At 37.6% G+C, this 17386-nt stretch overlaps 1 protein-coding gene across 2 annotated transcripts in view; it reads left to right on the forward strand.

Annotated features, from left to right (window-relative positions):
* Positions 1–13707, forward strand: part of LOC122980771 (growth/differentiation factor 11-like) — a 30098-nt gene extending 16391 nt beyond the window's left edge. The window contains exons 2-3 of one of the 2 annotated variants that reach the window (XM_044349096.1): positions 3601–3974; positions 10193–13707. In XM_044349096.1, coding sequence (XP_044205031.1) covers positions 3601–3974; positions 10193–10573 — 755 coding nt within the window. In that variant the 3' untranslated portion in view covers positions 10574–13707. The remainder of the gene's footprint in view (positions 1–3600; positions 3975–10192) is intronic. The other variant, XM_044349097.1, reaches the window with a different exon arrangement.
* The last annotated feature ends 3679 nt before the right edge of the window (positions 13708–17386 follow it).

Here is a 17386-nt window from a genome sequence, read left to right on the forward strand (position 1 = left end):
ACCTGACATGCCAGATGGTTTGTTACATAGAACCATCTGAGAAGCTAACAAGAATGGGGATTTATTCATCTCGTATTGTGCCTAACTTTAGTGGATCATAACATATCGGGTATGGAATTCATCTGCAGATGTGCTGGTTCAAGATGAGACTAAACTTTTCTATGGATGTCAGTTTTTGAGCCATGACAAAGGCCAAAATTTGGCCTGCAACAGATTAGATAAGCCTTGTTTTTATCCTAGCTGATTGCCAGCAATGCCTTTTTCTATGTTGTAATGCATATCATAAAATGGTGAGGACTCATAAGGAATCTTATCCTATTAGGCTTATGCCTGGCAGATAATAAGCATGCACCTTTTGAAAAGGCAAGAACAAAATGTAGCTCCACTCCCTGGTTCTTTCTACATTACTTTGTTCCAGAAACAAAGCATAGGCTCTGGCTAAGACCTTTGTCAGTGGCTTGCCTTTAAACAGTTGAGGAATAAGTGCACTGCTGCTGCCAGAAAAGCTAAAACTGAATATTATCTGTACTTACTAATTCCTCTTGTAACCCCAGTAAATTCTGGAAAATAGTCAAATCCACCTAATATTTCTAGCACTCTTTTACCTTACCTGGTGTTAATGGCCTTACTCAGATAACTGATAGCTATGAAATGTTCACTGCTTTTAACAATCATATTGCTGCATCTTGTCATTTATTTGTCTTAGTGTTGATCTCAATGGTTGTGTGGATGAACATAGGTCATCCTTCCTTAATAATACTGCTGAGGTAAACCATTCCTTTAGCTTATCTCCTGTTTCCGGTAGGATGGTAGCTGGTGCCTTATGCAATATTGATGCATGAAAATCAACAGGTGATGACAAACTGGAACCATTTACTCTGAACTTCTCAGCACAGCTAGTTTCTGAATATATAACTAACTTGTATATAACTTTCAATCTTAGCATTACCTCTGACATCACTCCTATAATTTGGAAGACTGTCTATGTTCTTTCTCTCCATAAAGGCTATAGCAAATGTGAATTAAATAATTATGATCCAATCTCAAAACTATCTTGTCTTGCAAAAATACTTCAGTCTGGTTTCAGGCCTAAGCATAGCACTATTTCTGCTATTTCCCTAGTTATTAACAATATAGTCTCAGCATTAGATGACAAAAAAACACTGTGCTGCACTTTTGTTGATTTAACTAAAGCTTTTGACAAAGTCGACCACTCTCTCTCTTACGCCGACTTTATTGTTTGGGTTTTGACAATGCTAGCTGCCTGTGGTTTCAGAATTCATAGGTTTCCAGTCCTCTTTTCTCTCCATTGCAAAGGGAGTTCCTCAAGGTTGGAGTTCCTTGGACCAGTCTTATTCACAATTTATGTAAACGACACTACCTTTTCATTGTATAATTGCAACGTCCATATTTACGCAGACGACACTCTCTTTTATTCCTGTGTGGATTCTATTCATGCCGCCACTCTTAATCTACAGCTATTATTTAACCTCTTTCAAAAACACCTTCATAGCTTGAAACCGGTCCCAATATGTGCAAAAACAAAATGGATGGTGTTTTCAAATGCAAGAAATATTGACCATGGTAATTTTGAAATTTGTTCTGTTAATAACAGCATAATAAAGAGAGTGCAATACTATACATATCTAGGGATTTGGATTGATGAAAAACTATAGACTGTATAAAAATAATAACGGTAGCCACCATGACATCATCCATTGGTTTGTTGACTCACGTTTTTGAAGCCTCAAGTTTGGCATTTTGACTGTCGCCATCTTGGATTTTTGGAGCCAGAAGTGATGAGAAGTGACCATATTTGGACAAGAGGGTGGAGCTGACCCTAACACTAGCTGGTAGCTCGGTTAGCATGGTGCATTTACAGTCTAGGGTTGACTGTGATAATGCTAATGCTAATTTTCGCTAGCGAAAAACAGCTTAAGATCATTAAAACAAAATGTACTTACCAAAAAATTCAACATCTGACTCTTTAGAGGGTCTTTTAGTACAACTAAATGCTGAACAAGACTTTTTAGGTGATCAAAATGTTACAATTAACTTCCATGAACTGAAAACACACTGAAATAATGATGGCTATGGCTATGCCTATATTCTGTGAATCTGGAATTATGCCATGTTTACTTTACCTAACCAATGCTGTCACCGTGATAGTGACTTGTCAATCACAACATAGCCAAGCCCTAAAGCACACCCTGCTTCATCATCAAATTCAAATTAAATGGGACCATAATTAACAAAATGAACATCATGCAGTATTGAAGACTTGAAACTAGCGGTTGAGACCATAAACTCATTAGGAAAGTGTTTACTGAGGTAATAAATCAAGTGAGAAGTAGGGTCATTTTCCAATAGACTTCTAACAATCGGACTTTTTTGAACCAGTGGAGTCACCCCCTGATGGCCATAAGAGAGAATGCAGGTTTGAGGCACTTCTGCATTGGCTTCATTTTTCAGACCCAGAACTACCCACTTGTGAAAAACTTTTAAAGTCCATATTGACATGTTATCAAGCTGATTGAAATTGGGTTTTCTTTTTAGAAATAAATCTTGTTTTCCTTTATTTACAAGAAAAATAATTGTTGAAGGAGTTTTCCTCTGGACCACAGGGATGTTATTTATGGGCAAGCGACCAGTTCCACTCTCAAACCTTTATATTCAGAATATCACCCCACATTAAAGGTCCGGTGTGTAGAATTTAGTGGCATCAAGTGATGAGATTGAAGATTGCAGCCAAGTCAATACCCTTCCCCTCACCCTCCCCTTCCAAGCATGTAGGAGAATCTATGGTGGCCGCTAAACTAGCGAAAAACGCAAAAGGCCTTCTCTAGGACCAGTGTTCAGTTCTGGGCTACTGTAGAAACATGATGGTGCAACATGGCAGCCTCCGTGAAAGAGGCCTTTATATCTTATGTAGATATAAAGGGCTCATTCTAAGATAATGAAAACACAACAATTCTTATTTTCATGGGATTATAAACTTATTAACACATACTTATGAATATTATATTCCATTTCTGCCAAGTCTGTTCCACTAGATGCCACTAAATTCTACACACTGGACCTTTAAGATTCATTACTGGAGATAGTTATGGGACACACCATTGTTTACTATTATACTGTCTGTTCTTATTGTGTGTCTGTACCTCGGCACCATTGTAAATGAGAGTTCTCCAAGTTTTCTGAAGATTTAAATAAATAAATATAAAGAAGCAAAAGTGGTTTGTTTGAAGTGAATGATGCAGATGTTGTTGCAGTAACAAACAGCTACCATGACTATTAACAGTTACAGAGAAGATCACCAGCTACCAAATGACACATTTTGTCAACAGAAACTCTGTGAAAAAAGATGAACTAACAATGTGTTTTATGTAGAATAAAATGCAATTTTATTTTTACATGTATACTGTAACAAAATGCCAACACGTATTGATGGTGACCTGAAGGGAATTAATAATGTCTGATATAAAACTGTTTGATACAAGTGCAATGTCATGTGTATTCAAATGATGATGAGCAGGATTCTATATACAAGATTGTATATATACTGTACATATATTAATGTGACTGTCCTCTGTTTCACAGCGGAGCCACTGGTGCAGGTGAATGGGAAGCCCAGCTGCTGCTTCTTCAAGTTCAGCCCCAAACTGATGTTCACCAAGGTGCTGAAGGCCCAGCTGTGGGTGTACCTGCGACCGCTGCAGCAGACCTCCACCGTCTACCTGCAGATCCTCCGGCTCAAGCCCGTCACGGAGCAGGGTAGCCGCCACATCCGCATCCGCTCCCTGAAGATAGAGCTCAATTCCAGGGTCGGCCACTGGCAGAGTATTGACTTTAAGCACGTGTTGCAGAACTGGTTCAAACAGCCGCACACCAACTGGGGAATTGACATCAATGCCTTTGATGAGAGCGGCAATGACCTGGCAGTTACCTCACTGCGACCCGGGGAGGAGGGGCTGGTAAGGACCCTCAGACCTGTCCCAGGGGCAGAGAGGGAATCACTTTCATTTTAATAAAAGGAGGGCAGATGAAAACAACTTTATTTAAAAACATATGTAACATATGACAAAAAGTCATGGGGTAAAGGAGGAAGGAGCCAACCGCCTTTCTCTCTTGTGAACTCTTGTCAACTCTTAAATATTTTTAGAATAATGTATCAAAAGACAGTGTGTAATATCAGAGAGACTGTGCAGCTCCCCTCGGCTTTACAGAGCTTTATGGAGCTTTACAGCAAGTTTCAGCTCATTGTTTAGCTCTCTGGCTGCAACTTTTTGGCAGACAGGCAGCTGTTTTCAGAGAAAAAGCTCTGGAGAGCCACTGTACACTACCTGCTCAGCACAAAATGGCAAACAGACACAGTTAGCCGCTAGCTGGTGAACATAGTCGAGTGCTCTCACTGCTCTCATAGTGTTTTCAGCTGCAGCACGCTACTGTTTTCAGCAAAAAGCTGTAATAAGTCCATTGTATGCAAAACAGTTGCCACTAGTTTGTGAACATAGTGGAGCATTTAGCAGCTAAAGACCTAGACAGAGTATTTCCCTCAGGAGTTGGTAGAAACCAAAAACAGAGCTAAAAGAGTGTGAATATTGGACTTACATTCACCAGGTGACCAGAGACCAACTCCAAATGAATGATAATTTTGATAAGTTTGCTAACATGTTCACTATATAGGCTTAAAAGGTGATGATATGTTAGTGTTGTGTTCACAACGACTTTCTGCTGCCCCCAAGTGGCCAAAAAATCAGTTATTACAGATTTAAAATCTTGAAATGAAAAGCTTGGGGTTAAATATATACCCAAAACTGCCAGCAATTACTATATAGTGAGGACACATGCAGGCAAATACACTAATGTATATCTCTTTTTACATAATTTAATGTAATTTAAATTTACATCTTTAAAATGCATGCTGCTGTGTTTTAGACTTTTGAATATTTTTTCTTTCTCTCCAGGCTCACATTGATTTCTATTCATTTCACCAATCAAAATAAGTACAGTAAAGACAACAAGTGTGCGTTCCAAAGAAAGGAACTGATTGAACACTAAATGTCATGTTGGTTTTTATTACTGTCAAAGTTCTGTTTTTAGTGCAAATTGTTACTGCAAATTCATTTGAAAATCTACGCTGAAAATGTTAAAGCAGACATGACGTTCATCCATCTCAAGCTAGCAAAGTATCTGAAAGTTGAGTCTCATGTGTGTCTCATGAATGAAAATCAGTGGCTGCACAGAAGATAGAGAAACACATTCAAAAATGTATCATAACGCATGAAAAAAACACACACATACTCCAAGGTTTGGCTATTGTGAAGTAGAAGAAGACCATGCTGTATAATCAATCTGCATTATGAATACGAAACATATCAAATATGAAGATGGACAGTAATAATAATACATTATTCAGCGTGCACCATTCTTGACGTCAAAATGTTTGAAACCATAACCAAAGCAACAGCCACACTTTTATAAAGGCACAAATGGTTTCAAACAAACCTGCAGCTGACATGATGTTTCTGTAAAGCAGCATTTATTTGAACAGACTAAATCACAAAGTCACACTTCAAATAGAACAGAATCTCCTGATCCAGATGTCGTAAGTTCCACTAGACACAACATTTTATTTTTGTTGTTAGTTATAGACACTGACTGGGAATCTCCATTTATCTAAAGTGTTGATTTGAAATCTACAGGCATAAAAAAGGAGTGGGCATATTTAGTTGTAATTGTTGCAAGAGATATTTAAAGGTAGTTTAAAGGCAGAACACAGAATAATGTGTATTCTGTGTTATTTAAAGCTTCCTGTACACTGGATACAGGTGGATAATTATGTCTTTTAATCATGTCCCTAGAGAGAAAGCACAGCTGCTTTGTTTGGATCAACCTTGCAGATCATTTGCACTGGCTCACATATTTTCTAGTAACACTTACTCTTTAGAAACCGTAAATTTAATGTGCATTGTCTGTGCACTTTTACGGTTTTGTGTTTTTTCCACGTGATTGTGAAAACTCAAAATGTTAATTATATCACTCTTTTATTGAAAATGAAGGCTGAAGTGATTGTACTCTTTTGCAAAACATAAATGTATTTTCTTGCGGGAAATATTTAAAGTGCGGCATGTATCCTAACCCAGTGTTCCTCTGGATAGTTTTGGCACTGTGGACATTTTAGCCTCATATTGGGCCTCAAACTCATCATCACCAGACTTGTTTTGGCTGACATATTTGCTTAGATTCTTTAAATAAAAAATAGATGAACCACTGTTCAGTTTATGTCTAATGTAATTAATGAGGCTGCATGGATGAGTTCAACCTTCAGTCTTAAAACAAAACCATCCGTGAACCATTAATCTAGTTAGAAATCCCAGCGTCACTGCAACTGACAGCTACATACAACATCTATGTTGAACTATGTAGGCCAGTCATCCCAGTTAAGCAACACCAAATATTTACCAAGTGGTCATTTGGGTCAGATCTTCTCAACACATATCAGAGGTCAGCTCTGGTTGTCTTGGCCAATAAATCGCTGCCCTCTGAGCACACAGCAGTGTGCAATATTATTCTTGAACCCAAAAAAAAGGAAAAGATCAAAAACACAGGCAAGTTTACAAAAATAAAACAAAACACAACAAGCAAAGAAAAAATTCAGCTTCTCCTTGATCCTCTGGGTCTTTTTTTCTACAACAAAGGCCCTAAAGGCCAAGCTGACATGGTCTCACTCTGATGGCCTTTCAGCTTATTTCCTCTTTTGAATGCGTCACAAAATCTGCGCTCAAGCCCAGCTGGAATCACTGTGGGGAGAGGAAAGCTTTGTAAAACAAACATGATGGAGTAAAATATTTGATCTGCTCGCTTTGCCCAAAGGTCAAGGTTATGGCAGCCTGCAGATGACCTCTTGGGTCATCTGCAGGCTGCAGTTTCTATCAATGCTCTTTGATTGGTGATGAAATGGCACGTTGTGATTCTACTTTAAAAATGACAAATTCATTCATATGTTTCGTGAAATGGCAGATAAGGAGGTTAAGGCTTTTTATTAGGAACTGAGGAGGAAGAGTCCTTTTAGGACATCCAAGAGTCAACTTATTAGTTTGGTCAAAAAAACGGTAGCCATTAGCAACTGTTAATGCTAATACAAGTCAGCGAGTATCTGACCTCTTCTTTCTCACCTCACATTCATTCCTGTGGAGAAAATAACCAAACATAATTAAGATTGAGGCTAAAATCCCTGAATTTTCTTCAATAGAACTTACTATAAGACTACCTACGTCCCCAAATCCTTTAATTATATAAATGCATGTGTATTATAGTATTTGCATTTACATCAGTGAGGAAATATTTGTGGTTAAGTGACATATTTGTGTTATTGAGAATTTTGCACCACTTTTAGATGTTCAAGGTTCAAACATGACTCTGTTGACATGGTTGCTACTCAGATCAGATTCTCTCTGTACACACCATTGAGCTATGGAGATGATCAGAGGATTATTGTAACTATCATCCATATTATGCAGGTTTTAAAATTGAATTTGTGTGACAGCTGAGTTAAGCTGATTACCAACAGCACAGCTGCTTTTATATTTCAAGAATTGATTAATACCTGGTTTGTCAGGTAAAAGCAGGTAACTGGTATGATAGAAAACCGGAGGAATGTGGTACTACTGATTTTTAGTAATTTACTACTAATCTAAACTAATTGTGCTTTGTCACAGCAGACATTTTTACTTGCCATAGAAGGAAAAGCACAGGTGTTACTAATTACATAAACAATGGTTTTGTTATATTCAAGTGGCTCATTGAGGACCTGGAATAATTCACACAGCTATATAGTCTAATGGTTTATTTCAGTTTGCTTACTTTCTCCACAGAGGCTACTTATCATTTTGAAAGGAGAAAGAGTTTTCATCTTAAGGATATCCTCCCATTATCTTTTTTAAGTTTAACTTAATGTGATGAGCTTCATTTGCAGAAGAAACACTGACAATAAGTGACAGAGAAGCTTGAAAGGTCTCAGGTTAAACTTTGTCATCTTGCTGTGAAAAAAGCTGTCATGAAGCTGTTTGATAACTGATCAAAACTCAATGTGAAAAGTCATATATCTTCTGATAAATATTAGCATAAAACTATAATTTCAGGATCAGATATTTATTATCATTACTAATAAGACAATACACACAGTGGCCAAAGGTGTCATCTGTTTTTTTAATAGTAGTGTTTTTGATCTTATGTTTACTAAAAGACTATCTAGCACACATAACGATAATCATCAGATACATTTTTCTGGATTCTTTTCATGTTAATACAGTTTCTTTCTCTTGGGATGTTAGCTTATGTAATCTACGGTGGTTGCCATCTTGAAGTTACAGCACTTTAAGAACTTAAGTCGAGTCTGATCTACTGACGTGGCAGAGGAAGTCCACGTTTCTACTCCAGTTTCAATGAGTTTGTAAGCACATAGATTAAACACAAACCTTTGCATTAGCCAACTGATTTTATGTGTGCACATCTTTCTTTGAAGGAAAAACAAAATTATTCTGCCCTCCTCACTTGCATAAATTACTTTATTAAATGTTTTGGTCCTTAAAACATTTATGAAGCACTTTGTATTCATCAACCTGACAAAGATGTTTTGTATCAACAGACCTTTTTCACAGCAGACATTTTGGTTTGTCATAGAAGGAAAAGTACAGGTGGAATGAATTACACTAACAACGATTTAATTACACTGTGAGTGTCACAGTAAGACATCAGTGAGCCATCATGCACAATAGCAGAGCCGTGGAACTAATCGGGATGCAGCCATTATTAATGTTGTTTTTTACACTTGTGCTTTTTTCTGTGCTACAACATATCAAAACCAAAGAATCCCGCTTTGGATCATTTGTTTTCATTTTTATGTTTCATCTCATCTCATATGGTGAAATTTATATGCAACAATATGTCAATATGTCTGCTGTGAAAAAGGTGTTTTCTGTCAAGTCAATCAAGTCCATTTTATATGTATAGCCCAATATCACATATCACAAATTTTACTCAGGGGGCTTTACAATCTGTACAGCAATACAATATCCTCAGTCCTTAAATCGTCAATTTGAATAAGGAAAAAATGGAAGAAACCTCTGGAGGAACAACAGAGGGATCCCTTCCCCAGAATGGATAGATGTGCAACAGATGTTGTGTGTACAGAATAGAGCAAGAAACACAATTTACAGAAATACATCACGGACAAACAAGATGACAGAATTATAATGGATTTATAATAGATATATATGCTGTCCCTTCTTCTTGTGTTAAGATTAAACTTAGAAATGATGAAAAAAATTATTGTTTAAATCAAACCTCAAAAATTAGAGGTTGTTTAAGCGCGAAGGAACATTGTAAACAGGAGCTCACTTTATGTACTTATACTTTAAGACAATACAGGAATAGTTTGAGAAATATGTGTGTCATCCTTCTTGCCAAGAGTAAGATGGGATGATTTATGCAACTCTCGTCTCTGTGTCTCAAGTATGGAGCTAGAGCCAAGGGGCAGTTAGCCTAGCTTAGCATAAAGAGTGGAAGCAGGGGGAAACAGCTAGCCTGACTCGGTCCAAAGTTCAAAAATGCACCAACCAGAAAGCTCACTAATTAACATATTGTATCTTGTTTGTTTAATCCACACACACAGATAGAAATGTACCAACATTTTTACAAGGAGTTTTGCGCTCCTACTATATCATAGCGAACAACAGTTTATCTCAGTGCGGTTGCCAGGCAACCAGCTGAGATGCTGTGCAGAGGGAGGAAGGATAAACTGTTCATCAAGAGATATTAAGAGCATGAAACTGCGTCTAAAACCACAAACTGTTATTTTTATGTTTCTGTTTGTGAACAAATTTAAAAAACAAACAAACAACGTGTTTATTAGTGAGCTGTAGAGCTAGGATAGCTGTTTAGTCATGTGTCTAGTCTTTATGCTAAGCTAAGTTAACAACCTTCTGGCTTGCACAGATAGAGAAGTGTTATCAATCTTCTCGTCTAACTCTTGGCAAGAAAGCAAATAAGGATACTTCCTGAAATGTTGAACTATTCCTCTAAGACATTATGTTATTTTCCTCTCCTGACATGTCAGCCACATCTCTTCTGTTGTTCTCTTATAACCACCTCTTTCTCTCTGTCCTGCACCTCCTCCCCCTGATTCCAGCAGCCGTTCCTGGAAGTGAAGGTTCTTGAGACGACCAAACGTTCTCGGAGAAACCTTGGCCTGGACTGTGACGAGCACTCCACCGAGTCCCGCTGCTGTCGCTACCCTCTGACTGTGGATTTCGAGGCGTTCGGCTGGGACTGGATCATTGCCCCCAAACGCTACAAAGCCAACTACTGCTCCGGCCAGTGCGAGTACATGTTCATGCAGAAATACCCGCACACCCACCTGGTGCAGCACGCCAACCCCCGAGGCTCCGCAGGGCCCTGCTGTACCCCGACCAAGATGTCCCCCATTAACATGCTCTACTTCAATGACAAGCAGCAGATCATCCACGGCAAGATTCCGGGGATGGTGGTGGATAGATGTGGCTGCTCTTAGGCTGCAGGGGAGACGCACACTTGTGTACAGCCACCATTGCATCAAACCACCCAAAACCCTTATGGAGCTCTCCCCTGGCACCAGAACCCACTCCTCGGCACCAGATGTCACATTTGCTCAGCCACAAAAACATCCCACTGGGTTTCCATTTTTCCAGTAATTAAATTGATTCTAAATGTAAAAAAAAATTATAAATGAAATATGAATCAAAAAAGGACTGAGTGATGGAAATACAGTACATTATGAATGATTTAAAGAGGTTGTACTTGTGGAGAAGCTTCAAAAAAATGGTAAATGAGACAAAACTATGTTATAGAGTATGTGTTAGTTTTGTGGGGTTTTTTAAGACTTTTTTTTTTTTTAAATGGCATCTTTGTGAAATGTCCAGGTTAGTGGATTGAGATGACAGGAGACAAAAGCATTTACAGTCCTAAGGAGAAGGGGTTTAAAGAAGTTTTGGAAATACTTTATTTCACAGATACACTTACTTACGGGTGAGATTTGATCCACAAAAAAAAAAAATGTTTGCAAGGGGGCATGATCAGAATTATTTTGCAATTCATCACTTTAACAAAAACTCTTAAAACAGAATTCATGCTAATGTGAGGAGAGTTTACTCTTAGGAATACTGTTAGGATAAATCCCAAATCTTGTTTACAGATGTTTAGAGATGTGCTTTAGAGATGTTAAGTGTTAAGGAGATCCAAAACCAAACCTATACCCTCTATTAATGTATAACACCCCAGTGTGACATTCTCGAGTATCTACGAAACCTTTTCACAGTCACTTTGATCTTTTTTTATTTGTAGTCTTGTAAAACTCAAAAAGGAAAAAGGAGAGAAGAGGTTACGCTGTTTTAACTCTATCTTTCAAAGCAGATAAATAAAGTCGTTGTAGCTATTTCTGCCATTCTGCAAAAGTAGACAATACGGATTTAAGTTTGACTTGCACACTAAAATCTGAAACAGAACTGTAATGTAGATGCACTCTGAGGTCACTCGGCACCGTCTGGAAGAGGAGGAGGAGGAGGGCACGTCCTGCAGGACGACAAGAACCTGACATTTTTCTTTCTTCTGTGTAACAAAGGAAAATACACTTTAACACATTCAGCTTTTGTATTAAATGTTTAAAACAGAGAAGAAAATGCACTGTTTCATAACTTGAAGAGGCCTGGGATTGAGCAAGTAATAACAAACAGACAGCAAAACATACAAGGGTGCCAGTTTGCTCAAATACTCAACCTGCTGTAACATGAGTGAGCAGAAAATAGTACAAAATATAATGACAGTATTATCACTAGAAGTTTACATGTTCATACTTGCAGCAGTGTTCACATAAAAACATACACTTAAATTAAGAAAGAGCAGTAACTCCATTACTCCTGTCAAGCAAGTTCACTCACTTTTTCTCAAAGCAAGTTTCAGAAAATATAAAAAGAAAAATGCAAAATCCTTTTACTGCAGTACTGTATTCATAAAAAAAATAGCTTTTATAATTCACAACAAACCACACACAAAAAAAATCAAGAGAATGTAACTCAACACTGACTTTAGTTTAGAGAACATGTTTGAATGCATTTTGAAATGCCCCCATCCACCTCAACCTTGACTGTGTCATCATTATCATAATGGAGAAAATATTGTTAGTTAGTGCTTAAACACAGAGTAGATTAGTACGCTTGAAGTCTGTCTTTGTCTCCTGGATGTCAAAGCAAAGATATCCTTTTGTTGTAAACGAAAGCACTATGCTGTTGGATAAAGGAAGCGCCTTCTGACATTATATATAAATTATATATGTATATATTAAAAAGGGGTACAAAAACCTTTTTTTGGGGCACTCTACCTTACCAACAATAAATTTTGCACTATGGGACGTTCATGGCGTGAGGAGGTAAAGTGTTGTTTGTGTTTTACCAAGCACAAGAGAGCTTGTACAGTATAGGATAAAAAAAAAACTATTCAAGCTTCTTGGTGATAAACCATACGGATAAACTAGAAAGGTTATCACTTCTTTTTGATACCATCACGCTTTCCTGACTTTTGTCTGAAGCGGGGGCCTGTCCATACACTCACACACTTCTATCCAATCTGGAACCTGGACGTACTGTACCAGCGGCCTGAAAGGCCTCCTTGCCCACTTTGGGTGATAAGTCATGTGTGTAATAAGTGTCTGGATCAATGAACATAGAATGCTTTAACTGGAAATGGCCCGCCCACCAACTTTAATCTGTTACCATGTTAGAGAGACTACGTCCTTTTGACTTAAACAATGTGTCGACTGTCTTGCATAGACATGTTTTGCCTTTGTGTGTATTTTAAGTGAAAGCACCCATGTAAGAATGGGAGGAGTATCCAGGGATTGTTAGCCAAAGTAGAGGATGACATGTTGTGTGCTGTAACTTTTGTGATCGCAGGAATATGCTAGAACATTTCAAAGGGAGGAAAAAAAGCTGTTAGGGGCAGTGGTTGGAAATAATTCAACTGGTCAATTGTCTATTTATTAATATTAATTACAATGCATTTCAAAGTCTGTCTACCTCACTTTAGCCTTCTAAAAAAAAACTTGCTTTTTTAAAATTTGTCATCGATTAATCTGTGCAAACATTTAACCCATAAGAACCCTCCCCCCCAACCCCAACCCCCGCTCCCCCTCCAAAAAAGATAATTGTAGATGAAAACCACAGGGTCCCCTTGCTCTCAGGTTCAGATTGAGTTATTGACAGAGTGACTGATGGTAGCGGCTCTGGTAATGTGTGGTCAAAAGAAGTAATTAGCTGTGCCCACAACTATGGCTTAACTATGGTTCAAGCTGTTGAGAAGTTGCATTTTGAATTTTAGTGTTTGTATACTGGTATGTGTGAGAGTGTTTTCATATAAATATATGAGAGTAAGAAATCTCTATGTAAATACCTACCCAAATGTTGACATTTATGATGTTTTGGACAGGTTCACCGCTTCTAATGTTTTTCTCACTTTCCCCCTTCATTCCTCCGTTCTTTGTGTAGTTAAAAAAAAATCACCCCAACTTTGTAGTTTAATGGTTGTGCATATGAATAACTGTTCAATTGTTATTTTTGCCTTTTGTTGTTTATTTACTGTCATTTTTCTTTTGTACAATAAATCATTTATTTAGCTTATGGGATTTGTTGTTTATTTCTTACTGAGTCTAGTGCATCTGTTTAAAGCAGCCCTGTGTTTCTTTAGCTGAACCAACAGCCACTGTGGACATAACAGTAGCAAGAAGTAAAGAAAAGTCAGCCATTTGACTCAATAATGTCAATCAATACCTCAAACATTAGCCACCATGACTTACTGGTCATACTAGACCAAGTAAGGCTGTAGCAGTAAAATCTCTGAGTATAACTGAGTAGGTGGTGTTTTATTGTTCAGATATGTGTTTTTTCTTCTTCCAGAAGTTATGTAGTGTCACTTTAACCCGCTCTCCTATCAGTTTTGGGTGGCATCAGCTTTGTCTTAATGCATTAGTTTGTGCGTAAAATCCACCCAAAGTTAGTAACTACTAGCTAGTCTTTAACTAGTTATTTACTAAATCAGGTTGCACTGATACAAAAGACCAGTTTTGTGCAAAGCAATCAAATGTGTTACAGGAAGTCTCTGTTGCATCATGATAACTTCTCAAATAACAGTTTTAGTCTTAGTTTTTTTCTTTTTTTAATTTAAGTGTACTTGAAATATGTGTACTTCACAATTTGTACTATTAAGTTTAGAATCAGTGGGAAATACCAGATTATGCTGAGCTAAGATATAGTCAACTAATATTATTTGGTCTAGTCTAATGTTATTGGCATTTTGTAATTTGCATATGTTATTTTTGTTAAATCTAATTAAATAATTTACAAGTTTACATCATTATTAAACAGTAATTAGATTAGAAGTGTCAGATCTGTCAACAATACTCCAGGTGACACTAGGCAATTGTTGGATGTAAATATTTTATCTCTTTATGTCATACCCCTTGTTAGCAAAATGACCAATATACATCCCCTTTGTTAATCTGCCATTCCCCTTCTCCATCTTCTGGTAAAACCTACATAGACAAAGAATCGCTTGGACATAGTTTTATATTTTTGTCAATTCTGAGCTTAATCTTTCAGTGAGTATCAAGCATTATACATCATATGATTCAGGGGAACCTGCCCTTTCTTTCTGGTGCAGTGTTAAGTCACCATCATGCATAACCACTGTGTTAGCATACCATATTTAACAAAAAAAAAAACACCCAGTGAAAAAAACTTGTCTTGTTGAATTACTCCGTAGTCAACCAGGGAATTTTTGTTTTTTCAATGTGAAAAGTTGTATTTAGGTGTTTTGGAGCTCCATGTGAAGTTTGGTGCAAATCTACCTTTTTCTCAGTTAGTTACAGCCATTTACTTGCACATTGACCTGGGCTTTTTTTTTTAGTAGACAATGTGATGATATATAAATTTTGGTGCTCTTCCAGAGTTCCAAAGTTATTTAATGTTTTGTAGATTATGGTGTAGCGCAGTGTCAACGTTACATTCGGTTCCAGAGGGCTAGTCTGCCTGATTCATTGATCCTTTATCTGACTGAGGTTTGTGCAAGTTAGGATCTATGGCCCTGACCATGGCTCCGAAATATCAGTAGCCTAACTGTGCTGTGTATTGATAAATACATGGCTCTGTCCGTGGTGCTGAAGTAACAGACGGATTTGTAATTGCGACTTGTTTTCTCAGTCCTGTCCTTCTGTCAGTTTCATCGTGGTTCTATAATACTCTCTAAACTATATACTATAAACACTCAATTCTATACTATATTGTAGCCTATAAACTCTATAGAGTAGTGTCACCTTCACGATCAAAGTGACAAGTAGCAACATGTAGTCATGGAAGAGCGAGAGAATCATAGAGACACACTGCTGCTTGTAGTATTCCTATAATATTTCTATGATCATTCAGTAGTGTCTTTGCTGCTGAAAATACAGCCCAAGACTAAGACACCTCCGTAAGAAAATATTTTAGGAGAGACATGACTTCAGATAGAGTTTTTACTATAGATGTTTGGTGTAAACTGCGAGTGGAGCAGGTAATGTGAAATTAACCTGCACTGACCGCACCGCGCTCAGCTGCTACAGTTACATAATTTGAAGTAAAGTTTAGAACATCAAAACTATGGTGTGTTTTGAAAAATAAGCATTATTAAAATGCTTAATCCAGTAAAAGAATAGGCTTACACAAAACATGTACTTAGTTTAATAGCAGTTATATTAAACGGAATTATAATCACATTATAACATCAAGAATTAGGCCAGGCCTATATGATAATCCTGCAGTCCTAACCCCAACTCTCCCATTGGGCCATCCCCCCTGTTAACAAATCACCAACTGTCTCTATGTACGAAGTTGTTGGTGAAACATGTTTTAAATTAGTGATGCGTAATTCTCCACTTAGTAAATACTGTCAGATCTTGACTTTTGAAGTTAAGTTTTAAGTTATGAGCATCTGGTGCAGCTGGCTACAGTTAGCTATGCGACTGTTACACCTGGCAATTACTGAGTGTAAATATTTAATAACAGCTCTACTGCATGTAAGATCTAGTTTGTGTGGTGCAATCAGTTTTAATTTAGTGATGCGTAAATCTCCACTTGGTAAACTGCCATAACTAGGCTAAGTTTGGTCCAGGATTTCAGAAATACTGAGGTTTCCCCAACGCTACCCCCAATCATTCTGAGAAATTTTTAACCAGACACCAAAAATAAGGTCTTCATTTAATTACTTCGATTGTTCTTTTCAAACATTTATACAGTACTTCAAATAAATTATAATGTAACAAAATGAATGGTGTTTCAAAACCTTCTCCCAAACTGGCAGGAATAAAATAGTGGGAGAGAAATGCTGAAACTTGTTTATTTATTGTTTTGTTGGCCTAAAAATAGACAAATTTAAACATAATGAATGACTGGAATCAGCTTATAAAATACCCACCAACAATGTAAACTCTCACAGGTTGCTAAAACACACAAATTAATAAGTAAGTACATAAAATAATATCAGTGCAGAAGACATTTCCTTATTGTCCTCAATTGTAGTTACAGCCCTGTCTCCCACACCTTGAGAAGCACACACACACACACACACACACACACACACTAACACAGCCATATAGATGATTCTTGGAAAACAGTAACAGGCAGCAGAGACGGCATGAACCTTATATGATTACATGTGACAAATAAACTTGATTGATTGATTGATTGATTCAAAGGGAGCATTCAGAGGACAAAGGTTTAGTGTTGGGATTCGGGTTGCCATTATTTGGATTTCATATAAGATCTAGCCTGACCCAATTAATATGGCACCTGATAGGAGGGCCTCTCATCAACCTAATTTAGAGAATCAATAGGGGACAAATGAGAGTGAGAACGAAGCTCTTTATGGATGCAAACAGACAAAGACCACCCAGTACAAGCTCGAGGAGACTGATGCCAGCAATGACATAAACCTTTTGACAAATCCTCACTCGACATAAACAAACATTCACACAGTCCCCTGCCCCTCAAGTGCATCAATGTGCCATACACATCATCAGTCATACCCGCCCTACATAGACAAGGGAGGACATTGATGGATGTTTTTTATTGTTTTGGCACATAAGGATTAGTTGTACAAGTTGGACGTGAAGTGTTAGAGGCTGAATGCTGCACCCAAGGCCTTAAGACTGCTAACATGATGACCTCTGACCCAGCTTCATTAAATAAAGACTAAACTATGCCAGGGAGGCGCTTTTGGAAGTACAGTCCGATGGGAATATTGAACATGTCACAAAGCCCTCAAG

Source organism: Thunnus albacares, chromosome 4 (genome assembly GCF_914725855.1).
Source record: "Thunnus albacares chromosome 4, fThuAlb1.1, whole genome shotgun sequence".
Lineage (NCBI taxonomy): Eukaryota > Metazoa > Chordata > Actinopteri > Scombriformes > Scombridae > Thunnus > Thunnus albacares.